The 15,431-nt window shown below is 35.3% G+C and overlaps 1 protein-coding gene across 2 annotated transcripts; it reads left to right on the top strand.

Moving 5' to 3' along the window:
* The first annotated feature begins 3,000 nt into the window (after positions 1–3,000).
* LOC100250312 (la-related protein 6A) lies at positions 3,001–15,294 on the top strand. Of its 2 annotated transcripts, none has more exons than XM_002276694.5 (11): positions 3,001–3,301; positions 6,243–6,324; positions 12,045–12,139; positions 12,338–12,409; positions 12,492–12,571; positions 12,667–12,751; positions 13,805–13,852; positions 13,959–14,027; positions 14,107–14,241; positions 14,697–14,790; positions 14,901–15,294. In XM_002276694.5, the coding sequence occupies exons 1-11, from the start codon at positions 3,161–3,163 to the stop codon at positions 15,026–15,028; spliced, it is 1,029 nt and encodes a 342-aa protein (XP_002276730.2). In that variant the 5' UTR covers positions 3,001–3,160; the 3' UTR covers positions 15,029–15,294. The 2 variants fall into 2 exon arrangements, with proteins under 2 accessions (XP_002276730.2, XP_010655648.1); XM_010657346.3 differs by having other exon boundaries at positions 14,628–14,790.
* The last annotated feature ends 137 nt before the right edge of the window (positions 15,295–15,431 follow it).

Below are 15,431 nucleotides of genomic sequence, written 5' to 3'. Positions count from 1 at the left end.
AGATGATGAAATATTATTAATCATAGCAAAATCATTAACAATCAAACAATAAAAACCATAACATTTAACCCCTTGAAACAAAATTCTTCCATGTTGTCCCATGGACACCTTTTTGGACCTAAATTGAGTTTCATAACTTTTCTCATCAAGGCATGACATAGACAATAGATTTATTCTCATGGTGTATAGAGCACATCAATGAGGAGGAGATTTCTTTATTCAAGCAAGTGGAGTCTTATAATGTCAACTCCCAAACATTACAAAAAGTATTGTTACCCATGTAAATATGATGATTGTCGGCTTTTATCTCTTTGAGTTTAGAAAGTGTTTTTTGCCTTTTGACACATTTTTTGAAGATCCATAATTAATCAACTAAGTATTACTGTCACTATTAGCAAGTAAAGACTCATATATCACACAAACTAACTCCCAAAACATCACAAAAAGTATTGTTACCCATGTAAATATAATGATTGTCGGCTTTCATCTCTTTGAGTTTAAGAAAGTGTTTTTTTGCCATTTGACACATATCTTGCAGATCAAGAGTTAATCAACTAAGCATTAGTGTCACTATTAGCAAGTAAAGACTCACATATTATACAAGTCAGATCATAAGTTCTTTTTCCATTATTGTTATTGTCCTTTTTATTTTTTGGACAATTAAATTTGAGGTATATAGGTTTTACGCAATTGTAGCAATTACCATTAAAGAATTTGAAATTTTTACCTCATCTTTTAAAGACTTTCCCATTGGGTTTTTTATTTTGTTAGTATATGATATAAAATATAACTAAGAAATATATGAGTTTTTGCTTTCTCAAAACTCAAGTAATTAACTAATTCAAGTAATTACCAAGTCAAGTAAGTGAGATATTTCAAGAACAAATTAATCTATATTTCATCCACTTGTAAAGACTTTAAAGCCAAACCTCAATTTCATCAAACTTTGTAAAACTCAATTATCTAATTATTAAAAATACAACATGTAGGGTTTCTAATAAATTTACCCATCATATTGAAAGCCCAGCTTTTTTAACAACTATTTCCCCACACAATCAAAGTCATAATTTTTAAAAAATAATTTAATATTATAAAATTTTATTAAACATATAAGAATTTATTATACAACTTAAAATAAAACTTCAACATAAAATAATAATTTTTTTTTGGTTTTATATTAAATTCTTCATATAAAATTAATCAAATATGTATAAAAAATTTATTAGTTCAAAAAAAGGTTTTTGATTTCTCCTAAATCGAACCAACACGTAACGGATCAACACTGAAGAAGAGAGGAGAAGAGTCGATAAAAGGCAGAGTCGCAAAGAAGCCGCCCCTTATGCTAAACGATCTGATTCCAGCTTCCAGGTGACGTGTCTCGACCCATTTCGTATCCCAGCGACGTGACACAGATGGAAAGGCATGGCCAAAACGGAAATATGAGCCAAAGCAAAAACTGCCAAAACTTTACTACTAGACAACCGTGTTCAAAGCTAGGCCGTCCACCCAGGATCACAGGTTGCGTGTGAGCTTTACAGGGGCCAAAAAATAAATAAATAAAAAAATTAAATTCAAATTCATTTTAATTTTTTTTATTATTTCTTTCATTTGTAACTTCATTTTCAAAGTTGCCTTTCTTGAAGCATTCGACAAAATTTGGATTTGTCATCTTTACTAACAGGGGGATTGCGTTAATATTGAGCGAATAGTGTCCCTTAAGGAATCTTTTGCAAGTTTTTCCACGTTGTTTTTTCTAAATAGAATTAAAAAAGTATTTACTTTTAATTTTAAATAAAATCACGCAACTACTTTTTTTTTTTTTTTATCGAAAAAATCCAATTACTTCTAAGTTCCCATAATTTGTAATTTATTTTTATAAATTACTACATTCGTCTTAATGGGTTATGTTCGTAACGTGTTAAAATTTATGTATTTAATCATATAGGTCAATTTGAATCCGACACGAATATTAATTATGTTAAAAACATAAATTCAAATATTACTTAATTATTAAACAAATAATATATCGTGTAATACATTTAACCCATTTAATAATCGAATTTTGATATTTAATAATCAAATTGAGTTAAGTTTTATATATATATATATATATATATATATATATATATATATGTGATTAATGTTTCAACTAAACACGTTTATAATTCAATTGACTTATTTATTTAAAAATAAATTTAAAATAAGTTAAATGTGAATTAAATAGTTTTAAAATATAAATTAGGTTAATTAACGAGATTAATAAATAAAGCAATTTGGACCAAATCCCTTTTACGCAAATTGATTCAAAAACTAGTTATTTGTTAAATGGGTTATAAAAATGCACATGAATGAACTCGCTTTTTTGCTTGGAAAGAAATAGTTTGAGGGAATATATTAACCGTAAATTCGAGATTCGTGGATGAAGATGAGATGATCCTTAGTTAATTGATGTAATATGAAAATTTTTGGATATTATCGTTAACAACTTTTGGTTTGGTTTGGGTATTCCTGGCTTCAATTTAAGGGATCAGGGAAGAAAAAAAAAGCAACTTGATAGTTGACTCTGATTTATTTATTTTGATGTATATGGAGCAAATGCAATTAAAGGATATTGGAAAATAAAGAATTGTCATACCAAAGGCTGAGCGACACTTTTTCCGTTTCCTCGTGGAGTGGTCCTCTCTCTCTTCCAAATTTTTTGGAGGCTCTTTAGTGTGGCTAACCCTACTCTTGTCTAAGCTTTTTGTGTGAGGTGTGTCCTTTATTTGGAGTCTCTTAATAGAAGCTTTTTGTCAATATAAAAAAAGATGCACATGAATATTCAAGTATCAAGTAATTTTGGTAGACCTTAGCCTACTTTACTACCCTTGCTTTTAGGCAAAAGGGTAATTTAATTTAATTTAATTTACAAGGCAGCACATAGATCCAAAGTCTAAGTACCAGAGGTCCAGTCAAAGTGAAAGTTTAGTTCATCGTTAGACCCAGAAAATGACAGAAATGACCCGAGCAAGGGACATCGACCGCTATAAAACGCCCTTGCCAAAACGTAGACTGAAGAGAGAGAGAGAGAGAGAGAGAGAGAGAGAGAGCAGAAGAAGAAGAAACGGGCGGGAGGTTTTCTCACTTGCCTCTTCCTCCTCCCCTCCTCTCTCCTCTCCAGATGGAATCCTATGAGATCTCATCTCCTCCTCATGATCCTCCTTTCTCTGCCCCCGGATCCCCTCCGCCTTCAGATGACACTCACTTGTCTGCAAACGACGCCCTTCTTGCTGATGATATCCGAGGCAAGATTATCAAGCAGGTAATTTTTGGTGTTCTGTTTCCAATGTGTTGGCTTTGGATTTTGGATTGTAGAACGCTTGACTCTGCGTTTGGTTGCTGAGGAATGCGTGGAATGAGATAGATTTAAATTTGAATATTAGGTTTTGTTTGTTTGGGTGGATAAGTTCTTTTAGCTTGATCGCTATGTTTGTTTTTCTTATGATTTTTAAATTTTAGGAATTAATGTAACTGAAAGCATGATATCTAGAAAATTTCCTTTCTGTTATCATTCAATTCATAGTTTTTTTTTTTCTCGGCAACTAACCAGTGGTTTGTTTTCTTATTGTTTTTGGGTTCGGAATGCTTTTATGTGAAATCTCATGTTCATTTTTTTTTTTCCTTTTTTGGCTCTAAATGGCTTGGAATTCATTTTTCATGGCTTTTGGTGTTTGTGGGGTCAAAATTTGCTTCTGGATGGATGTGACTTCTGTGATTTTATTGATTTGATATGTTAACTTGAAGGTTGTTATGCTGAATCTGATGCCAAATGCACCATGTATCTCCATCAAGCCAAATTACCAGAGTAACACTTATTAGGCTGGTTTGATTTGGTTTCTATTTTTTTTCTTTCATTGTTTTAAGAAAACATGAGTAGAATTATTAATAGAGAAATCATGTTATTCCTTTGCAAATGATGCTATATAGTAAACTTACCCTGTTCATATGGAGAATTTCAAGCAAAGAAGCTCTACTAAATTCAATACTTCTCTAAATTTGATTTAGAAAGTTCTGATTCATGTGAATGATGCCATCACAAGCGATAATGCTATTGGGAAGCTTTTAGTCTTTCCACCTTGGTAGGAGTTTAACTCCATCCCTCATCCATAGCTAAGGTGCCTTACTTGCCTGATACAATTGCGTGCATTACCTAAAGCAGGTGTCTGGGGTTGGCTTCATTTATCTGGCCCTTTGACCAGGATCACATCGACCAACATAGTTGGAATAGAGAACCAAGCGCGGACTAAAGTGGGTGAGCCTTCTGGAGCAGAGGATAGGCTTTGGGTGGATATGCATGTGATTAAACTCCCGAGGTTCCTGCAGCTCCTCCTGCACCTGCAACAAGCTCACTGGTTAGGACTTTAGTAAAGCTCCTCCAATGGTCAAGTGAGTGGGGGGACAAAAAGATCTTTCTTGGTGTGCTCTTCTATGAAGGTTTTCCTTGTATGGTGAGTGGCAAATGATGGATTATGAGTGAGGAATGCTCTTAGTTGAAGAGAATACTCCTGATGGCTAGGATTTGTTTGATTTCCCTTTTAGTTCAACTATGGTTGGATCTACTAGAGTTGAGTTACCACCATCCACTATCTGAGTTCACTGTACACATCTAGGGTGCAGATTTCTTGGCATTCATACCAATATGGTGCTTGGTTGCTGACCCAATTTCTAGAAATGCTTGTAGAGGCCAGACCTTCGTACAGTGGACTAGCCCTTTATACAAGCCACATGATTTCTCAAAGTAGGGCCATTGTTGGTGTGCTATTTATCCTCTGGGCAAGTCATTGTGATTGAGGGGGGATTCATCCTGAATAACTGACCATGCCCTTAATCTGATCATCCTCCATGGTCAAATCATGATGTGGCTTGCAGATGCACATATGCTGTCCTATTCAGCTTCAATCAGTGAGTTGCATGGGGAGGGTTCACTCTCAGTTTGACCATGTAAAGTAGGGCAACAGGTTAGCAGGATGTATTGGTTAAAGCTTGATATCTGGGCTCAAAGAAGCTGCCATGTAGCAAGTGTTTGGTTAACATCTTTTCAAGGACTATGTACAAGATTAAGCCCAATACAGGTCCATCACACATGATATCTCAAAAAAGCAAGCCAAACCTAACCAAGATGGTAAAATTTGCTTGGGCTTAGGTTGCACCTGAAAAGTTGCGCTTCTAGTTCTTCTTGACAAATCTCTTTGACTTGAGATTGTCTTTCTCAAGACTGGAGCAAGTTTATCTGTCCTTGGCTATAGATTACTCGTGGCTCTGCCTCTACATAGTCTTCAGTCACTGCCTCTAGTAAAGGGATCAGATTATGACATTAAGAATCCAAGTGTCTGATGCCACATGGAATTTTCAGTGTTGGCTGCCCAAGGACAGCTAAAAGCTAGGGAATATTTGATGCTTCTTATTTCTGGTCAAACACAGGGTTTGCTTAGTACTGTTATTTTACTATCTTAGTTGTCTAAACGAATAAGGAAAACAGATAGGTAAGCATCATTTAAACACCTAGTTTTCACTGTGTAGATTTTTCATATAGGAATCAATGGCTGAATTTTGGTAATGTTTTATCAGTTATCAGCATGTGAAGGGGCAAGTTTATAAGATGAAATGAGTTTGAATCAATACATTTTTATAAACTGTTTTGCATCATTTTGGGAAGTGAAAAAGGCATTAATTTGGCTATTTTACATCTAATTTTTATTGTTGTGTGCTATTTTATAGTTAATTGTACATTCAATTTTTATTTTATTATTTATCATGTACTTCATTAAACACGTTTTCTGGCATGCACAATTGTTAAAAATGCAGTATATGCACTTCAGAGTTTTAGATGCACTCACCTCCATTAAATACTTCTTATATTATTGTGTGACTGAAACTTATGAGAATTTTGATGGTTGGTTTCTTAAATAATTTGAAAAATCGATTCTTTCTTTCACACATGATTGCAACATTACAACCTAAGGCGGTGTTGTGTATCATGGCCTTGCCTATCTATGAACAAAACTATAATTAATCTATTGCTAGATTAAACTTAAATGAATTAATCTATTCTAGATTGAACTTCTTAAATGACTGGTCTTGTAGGAACTATGGCCTTAGGTTTGTTTATGTCTTATAAGTCAGAACTCCTTTGACAATTTCACTGATTAAAAATTTAAGCTGTTTCATTCCTAAGTGTCACTAAATGAATTCCTTTTATGCAGGTAGAATATTATTTTAGCGATGAAAATTTGCCCACAGACAAGTATTTGATGAATTTGTTGAAGAAGGACAAAAATGGATTTGGTAAGTGTGCAGTTTTTGTGTATTGAGAAGATATTGCTCCTTTCTACATTCAATTTCTAAGATTTGATTATGTATCAAATTATCATCATTTCAGATGTTTTTGGAGAAATTATAAATATTTTATTGAATTGAAGAATGTGAAGAGCAAAGTTTACACCTCCAGTGTATTATCAGTTATACAAACTGTAGAAGTTTGATATGCCCATGAGGCATATCTCATATGGCAAGGGATTGAGATGTGGATGAGGGAGGTTCTTGATGTGATTCTTTGTCTGAAAATTACCTATGAGAAAATAATACTGTAAGTCTGATATGGAAAGTTGGGAATAGCACCAAATAATCAGGACAGCATAATCAGAAAGGCAACAAGTGACACAGAGAGCCTCTTTATCTGCAGCATGGCAGAAGGCTTTGGTGTTTGGACTTTTTTCTGTACTTTTTGAGAATTTAGAAAAGCTTTTCTTTTATTGATAAAAACTAGAGGGATGTAATGTTCTTCAAGGCAATACAGACACAAAAAGTAAAGGTCAAACAGCAAAAGTTACAGAGAAAACATATTAATTCAGAGTAAAATTCCCTTCCATCCATCTAGTTGCTTGGATTTGATTTTGGGAAACTACATCCCAACTCACCATCTCTTTACCCACTTCATTTTTTTTTTGTTTTTTTCAAAAGAAATTCAAGATTTGATGTAAAAGGGAAAACACGCCATCATTTTCTTCATCACCCGCCCTAAACCCTAACTAACCACCCTTCCCCTTCTTTTCTCCTTTCCCTTTCCTTCCTTCTCCTTTCCCTTTCCTTCCTTCACCTTTCCATTTATCTTCTTCTTTAATATTTCTTTAAACTGAAAGAAAAAAAGGGAAAAGGTGGATAGCTCATTGCATGACCATGGCATGCATGCCTTGCTGACACCAGCAAGGCACTGTATGGCTACACAGTGAGCTCTCCCTGATTTTTCTTTTCTTTTCTTATTTATTTATTTATTTATTTTTATTTTATATTTCAGTTAAAAAAACATTGAACACGGAATGAAGGGGAAGGATAGGGGAATGGAAAAGAAAGGGAAAGAAAGTGAAAAGGGAAGAAAGAGGAAAAGGAGTTAAGTTAGAGTTCTGGTTGGGTATAGTGGGTGAAGAAGATGAGCCATTTTTACTCTTTCACATCAAGCTTTGAATTAAAAAAGAAAAAAAAATGGTGGGTGATCATATAGTTTTGGTGGGTGGGTATATGACCAACCTTGGGTTTCATTATGATGTCCTTTTCACTACTTTTCTTCCTTATAGATGATTGAGCTGCTGTTTCTGATGATGATAACTAGTAATGGTAATGGTTCAAATGAATAAGGTGTTTATGTCCCTACTCTTCTAATATCTAGTTTTTAATTTTTTTCCCTTGCCAGTTGGTTGTCTTTCTGTTTGTCCTTGTCAAGTAAGTTCTTTTTGTTCTGGCACAATTATAGCTTTTCTGATTTTCATGTTTTTTCATAAGGAAACTTACAGGGTGTTGCTATTAGACACTATTGCAAGGTGTTGGTCCTGGAAATGGGATGTGGCTGCGTTAATATTCAATACTTCTTTCTGCTTAGTGGAGGAATTCTAATGATTGGGAGTTGGATATCCTGGAGCAATTTCTTTTTTAACTCCAAGGAAAGTCGATGAAGAGGGAGTAGGATAGGGTAGTATAGATGGATTATAGCAATGGAATTTTTTATGTGAAAGCTTTTATTCCATATTGGAGCCAAATTGTGTCATTCCTTTTCCGTTAGGGATATTGGGACCCTTGGATTCTGTCTTAGTTGATCTTTTTTGCCCGGGAGGCTTGTAGGGGTAAGCTGTTGACTTTTGACCATCTTCAAAGAAGAGGTTGGTCGTTAGTCAACAAATGTGCTCCGCAAAGTTAAGGAAGAATCTAATGACCACAGTCTTCTTCATTGTAGCAAGGAGACTCTACTAGAGTGTCATGGTTCTTTTGTGGGAAAAAGGTGAAAGAAGGTGTGGAGAGCCCTCATGCATTTTCTAGACTATTTGGAAGGGAAGTAACCAAAGATGGTTTGATGCACTTTCCTTAGTAATCTCCTCTTGTGGCTCAAGGTGTACATGGATGAAAGCTCTATGCCTTTATTTGATTTTGTAGATTGGTTGGGTTTTTGTTGAGGGAGGGATTAGTTTTTTGTTTTTGTTTTTTTTTTGGTTTGCCTTTTGGTTCTCGTCCCATGTACTTTGGTGCGCTAGTTTTTTTGGCACTTTTCATATATTTTGTCTAATTTGCCTATCGGGGTGGAAGAGAGAAGGAAGGGGGGGGGGGGGGTTGGAGAAGCTTCTTTATGCTTAGTGTGAAAAAATACTTCTCTATCTTTTTTACTACTCAAGTTGACAAAGCCTTATCCTAGCTACATAGGGTGGCTACTCAAATGCTTTTCAACTTCAAGAGCATTGACTCAACGGACAGAGAGGTCTTAGAGATAGGAGCAAGATCCATTTGGTAAAAGGGTCAGATGTTTGTAAGGCTAAAAATTTTGGAGGCTTGGGGATAAGAAGATTGCAGAGTCTCAATCAAGCTTTGCTAGGCAAATGGCTATGGAGATTCTTTGTTGAGTGTGAAAGTTTGTGGAGGAAGATCATTTGTGGAAATTTTGGGGAGGTGGAGGGGGGTTAGACTACTAGAGTGTGGAGGGAGTCATTTGGGATGAGCCTTTGGAAGGACATTAGAAAAGGCTGGAAAGAGTTTATTGCTAGAACTTCTATCCGTATAGGAAATGGTCGCCGTACAAGCTTTTGGTGGGACATGTGGGTGGGGGCCTTCAAGCTAAAAGATGTTTACCCTACTATTTTTAGGATAGCTTCCCATAAAAATGCTACAGTTGCAGAATCTTGGAAAAGAGAAGGTGATGAAGGTGTTGGGAGGTTCATTTTAGAAGACCCTTCCAAGATTGGGAGGTAGAGGAGGTGACCCGCTTTTTGGGTTCTCTTGACCCGTTAAAAGTGCAAGAAGGTGAGGACACTTTACGTTGGAAAGAAGATAGGAGAGGAATTTTTAGTGTCAAGTCTTATTATTGTTCTCTAAGTGGGGAGAATAATTTTGTTTTTCCGGAGAAGGAGGTTTGGAGATCCTGTGCTCCTTTCAGAACTTGCTTTTTTGCTTGGGAAGCTGTTTGGGGGAAGATCCTAACTATAAACACCTTAATGAAGAGGGGATGACAAATGGTCAATAGATGTAATCTATGTAAAGAGAATGAAGAATCAGCCAATCACATTCTAATTCATTGCATCAAGACAAGAGAACTTTGGACCTTTTTATTAGCCCTCTTTGGAGTGACTTGGGTATTTCCAGATTTAGTAAGAAATCTCCTTCTTCAATGGAAAGTTAAGGGGTTGCCAAAGAAGATTAGAGCAGTGTGGCGCTTGGCTCCCATGTGTTTATTTTGGTGTGTTTGGAAAGAGCGTAATCGAAGAACCTTCAAAGATGAAGATCTCTCCGACCAGGGTTTAAAGGATCTCTTCTTTCAGACTCTTTTTGAGTGGACTAGGGATCCTTTGGAGCCAGATTCCCCTCTATGTTGATTTCTCTTGATACTCTTTTTTGTGGTTAACTTTGCTTTGTTTGTTTGTGGTCTTTCTTTGGTTGAGGTGTGTTTGGCTTGTTTCTGTGTATACAACCTGTATACGTAGGGCGCACCACCTCCTTTTTTGGTATTTATTAATGCATGCTCTTGTTGTCTATCAAAAAAAAAAAAAAGTTTCTTAGAGCCTTTTATTTCATTTTTAAAATTTTCTCATGTGCACATTGTGTCCTCTACTGGTGTATGTCATTGTTATTTAAGGTTTTTCTTTAAATGTACATTTTTAGATTTTGTTGAAGAAATACCTGACTGACAATTACATCACAAGCAATTCCTCACTAACAATTTACTTTTGGCCCAAAAACTGCGAAATTTTCAAAGAATTCTTAAAATTTTCTAATTTCCTAGTTCTGGAAACAATTTCAGAACAATGTTTTGATCTATATGGCAAGCATCCTATTTGGATGAATATAATTTCTAAAGGAAACATGTTATGGTTTACCAAACTCTAAATTGGTTCAGGTTGGCTGTTCCTTAAAGCAAGAAGTATGACCTTCTGGGAGATAAGTGATGAGGATGTTCACACCTTCTATGTTCCTCCTTGTGAATGCAAGAAATATGAAGAACAAGATAACTTGGGTAGTGTGCTTGTAGTACAATAACTAATCAGTGTTGTTAATCTGATTATCATTATAAATGAGGGTTGCTGCTTAAACAATTATTAAACTGAAAACAACAGTGCCATGCCAAGACTGTTGCTTGCTGTCATTTGTCTGAATAGAGGACATTGAACAGACCATGCCTGATAATTGAGTGGCTTACCTCTACATGGGGTTAATGGCATTTAGTTATCACCAACGAAAGTTTTCATGAAAAGAACAGAGATGATGAAGGTGATGAAGTAAAGCAGGTACTTCTGACATGTAACCTACCCTGGATGTACTCCTGGTGCAGTCAATTGTAGCTGTGCTGAGCGTCTGGGATTGGTCTGAATGAAAACTGCTGACTGATTCCTCTCTGGTTGCTTAACTCTTTATTGGCTTGGAAATGCCCCTCTTTTTAACCTGTGGCCAAAAAACCTTTTAGTTCAAATTTGATTTTAAAACTGCAGAATAATTCAACTGATGGAACGATCATGTTAGAACCCTCAAACAATTTTGTAATCAGAATATCATAATTACAAAACTGAACAAAAAACTATTATCTTCAGTCTCTCTCTTCCTCTCTCGTCCCCATATTTTGTATTCATGATATGTTTGTGGTGTTTGTTTCTCAGTTAACCTCATGATAGATTTGCTGTTACTAGCAATTTCACATTAGTATTCATTTGCCCTTTTTTTTTTTCTGCATTTGTTTTTTTGTTTCTAAATTATTGTAACTGGATCTCTATAGAACTTTTATTTTGATAGGCAAATGAACAATTTATTAAAAACTCCAATAAAAAAGGGGGGTCGAACCTGAGTACACAGGAAGCATATAGAGGTCACCAAAAGGCAAGAAACAGGAATCTCTTCACAACTTATTTACCAAACATTGTGATGATTAACCACAATTTTAATTTTATGCCTTTTTTTATTCTGTTTGGTTCCAAAATTATATGAAATATCTTTGTGGTGCTGCTTGTTAGTGAATATTGGAAAGTGCTTTGGTTTTTTCTGTAGTGTACAAGGGTAGATTGATGGTGATGCTATGTAAAATGAGTTGATGGTATATGGTGGAATGCCTGCTAATCAGCTTCTTCCCTTCATATGTGTGTAATAACTAATGCCCTTTATAGAGAACCCTCTGAAACAGAAGATGAACATGCAAGTGGAAGGAATGTAGCCTCAAGTATTGTTTAATTGAGTTATGGAGGAAGTTAAGTGTTGTTAAACGTGGGAATTTTTACTGGACTTGATATGAAAGCATTGTGAAACCTATTTTATTTTTCTTTTCCTTTTTTTTCCCTTCAATTTTTGGTCAAGAATTTTGGCCTGCGATTGTTAAAGTATTGGATTTTCTTTGCTTTGTATCTTTTTCTATATAGTCCTGATGGCTTTTTCAGTCCTACTATTTATTATGCATAGAAGTACCAATTATGTGTCCATATTTGATATTTGTTCATACTTTTTCTTTAATTGAAATGGCACTGCAAATCTATGGCATATTGCTCTTGCAGTTCCGATTGCAGTTATTGCTTCCTTTAGGAAGATGAAAAAGCTCACCCAAGACATTCAATTAATAGTTGCTGCGCTCAGGGAATCTTCTCAGCTTGTAAGCTACTTCTTTGTTAACTAAAAAAGATTATTCTCCATTTGAACCTGATTAAACTCCTGTTTTTGCATTTCCTCTGTGAGGTATGTAAGGGCCATAGAAAGCGTGGAAACTTATTTTACCATTTAGGGATTTAAGCTCTCTTTTTTTACCCTTACACAAGTCATAACCATGAATTTATTTCCTTGGAAACTGTAGGTTGTGAGTTCAGATGGGAAGAAGGTAAAACGACTTCATCCTCTTTCACTCACTGAGGTCAAGGATTCAAAGGTATTTAACTTGTGGACATTCATTTTTCACTGTGATATTTTTATTCAAGCAATTTTGTAGCATCTAATTTGTGCAACCCTAGATATGCACTGTTTTGATAGAAAATTTACCAGAAGACCACTCAACCGAGAACATTCAGAGAATATTTGGGGCAGCTGGAAAGTACGTCGTTTTCCACCCTTTTCTTCTTTTATTCCTTGGTTTCTGCTTTCTGCATTTAATGTTTAACAACTATTGAATGCTTTGTAAATGTACAGCATAAAAAAAATTTGCATTCATGACCCATATGCCACAGAAGAGTCAACAAAAGACAGCAGGGTGGAGAAGCTGATAAGTGGTAAGGTATGGAGTTGAATATGATTTGCTTTTCCCAAGATCCATCAGAAGAGACTTGATAAAAATTCTATAAGCATAAGGTGGAAGACTGACCCACAATGAAATGAAGGCTGAATATTATAAAATTTTATGGTGAAACTGTAAAGGAAGCTAAGCCAAAAAAACTCAAGGTTATATACTTAATACTGTCAAATAGAAAACACTAATCCTGTGAAGCTCATTGAAAGCATATTTCTATGCAATCTTTAACCTTATCAACATATGAAGCATCATTGACTTTTGTCATAATGTGAAATGTTTTTGCCTCTGTCACAAAGATTAATGTGACACTCTGTTCTCAATGTTTCTGGGAAAGACTTTTATAGAAAAGAAAATAAAATTGCTAAGGTGTTGTTTCTACTTCTTATTTTTTGTTTTCAAAAACAGAAAATGGTAGTAACTTGCATATATGGTAGAATAGCTTTTTGAGACTTATAAAAAAAAAAAAATTGATGATTTTTAAAAACTGTTTGAAAAAACCCAAGGCATTAAAAATATTTCTACTACCTCAAATTTCAAAAAATATAAAGTAGTTTTAAAGACATGAGATAAGTTCATACTTTTTATATGAGAGTTACTGTATTTTATATAAAGGTTACAACTATTTTCTATTTAAAAAAAATAGAGAACATGAAGTGTATTCAAATGAGCACTAAATTGAGTTGTTAATTTCTGGAGATGCCCCAAGGCCTGTGCCATAAAGACGAATATGTAGTAGATATGTGGGCCTCATACACACAAACACACACACACCCCTATAAGAGATGTTAATGTATGAATCTTGATTTGATTAAAAGGTAGCATCTTTCTAAAATTGCGAACACTGCCATTTTTTGTTCCAACTGTCCAAGTTAGAAGCCCTTTTTTAGTAGCAAAACCAGTAACCAGAAATACACTTCAACAAGAAAAGGGGGAGTGGGAATTTTCTTGTCTACTGCTTTTGTAGTTTGCATCATATTTACTGAATGGTGTATTAATTTCATTTATAACTTTATTTATCCTTCTGGTTTCTTTCTGTAGTTACATGCTATTGTGGATTATGAGACTGTGGAGGCTGCTGAGAGAGCTGTGAGTATCCAAGTTTTCACTAGTCTAGACATCTATTAGATATTTGACTTATGATCTTTGGATGATTAATTGTCAAGACTTGGTGCTTTTCTTGTAATTTTAACAGGTGGCTACTTTAAATAATGAACAAGACTGGAGAAATGGCATGAGGGTCAAGCTTCTTCACAAGCAAATGGTACTTGGTTCTGTCATGTCTTTTCTACCCTTAAGTCTCGGTAACGAGCACAAACATTAATTTTCTATTATTGCTTTAGGGCAAGTATGGACAGAGAAGAAAAGGCTGGAAGGGATCTGATATGGAGAAAAATAGCAGTGTTGGACCAGCTCATCCAGCAGGAGATGAGGAGAATAACTCAAGTGAGCGTCATGATGAAACACCTGATGAAGAAGTGAGTAGTCTTGTTACTCCTTTTAGCCAGTTACTGATATTTCCTTTTGGGCCCTTAAGGAGGCTATCCAAATTGTTCATCAAGTGCATAATGTTAAGATATTTCACACTTACTATTTTGGAAGAATGCTTACCTTACGTATGACATTTTGATATGGAATTGTCTTCTTACTATTGCATCATGTACACATCAGTAGTATTCCCACTGACATGAATTTTCACCATATGATTGTATTTCTAGCATCATTTTCCTTCATCAATCTCTTTTCTCAGTGACTGTAGGGTAGTGCCAAGGAAACTGTTGTTTGTTTCATTTTATGAAGTTATATTCAAAGAATTTGTTTCCTCCCATGCAGCTGATGCATCATGAAATGTTATTGTACTTAGCTTTATAGGTCAACTACTCGAATCAACTATCAGCATGCAGTCATGTGTGCTGCTTCTCTTTTGTCTCAGGATGGGGAGCATTTGACGAAAGAGAAAAATGGCCCGAGGGGCCGGAACCGAGGGCGATCAAGGGGACAGAAATACCGGTGTATGAATGGACAGGGTATTTAAACAGGCCACTGCTCTTGCTTTCGGTTCCTTGCCCTTTTAAATCATTAGTTCCATCAAATTCAATATCTTCAGTACTGATTGTTATTATTTTAAAATTTTTAGGTCATGGAACCCTCTCATCTAGTTATGGTGCTGAAGGCTCAAAGCCACCTCCTGGCCCAAAAATGCCGGATGGGACCAGAGGTTTCACAATGGGGCGTGGGCGACCTCCTGTTTCCAGGCCAAACTAGCAATTATCCGAATCACCAGAGCCTGGACAGTCCTAATATTTCAACTAGTTCTCCAAAACCGTCAGTGATCAGTATGAAGGGAAAGTGTGTTTATGTGTGCACTGATCCAAATGTGAGCTGTATTGGGATGTCTGATGTTTGTGGTGTTTTCGGTTTGCAAAGGAATTCTAGTGTTAGACACCAAGTTTTGGGTTTGCTTGTGGATTGTAGTTTGTTAAATGTGTAATATACTTGTTGAATTGTATTCATGAATTCACTTGCCTCAACGGTTTATGGTGCCTTTGGAACTTCGGAATAGGAATGGAATGGATAGTAATGAAGGTAAGAAAAGAGAAATCAAAATATTAGTAAGATTTGGTTTAATTATTATTTTTATTTTCTTTCCCATTTTTTATTTTTATTT

The sequence above is a fragment of the Vitis vinifera genome, chromosome 10 (assembly GCF_030704535.1).
Source record: "Vitis vinifera cultivar Pinot Noir 40024 chromosome 10, ASM3070453v1".
Lineage (NCBI taxonomy): Eukaryota > Viridiplantae > Streptophyta > Magnoliopsida > Vitales > Vitaceae > Vitis > Vitis vinifera.
The sequence above is the reverse complement of the archived record's forward strand: the minus strand, read 5'-3'. Positions and strand labels throughout refer to the sequence as shown.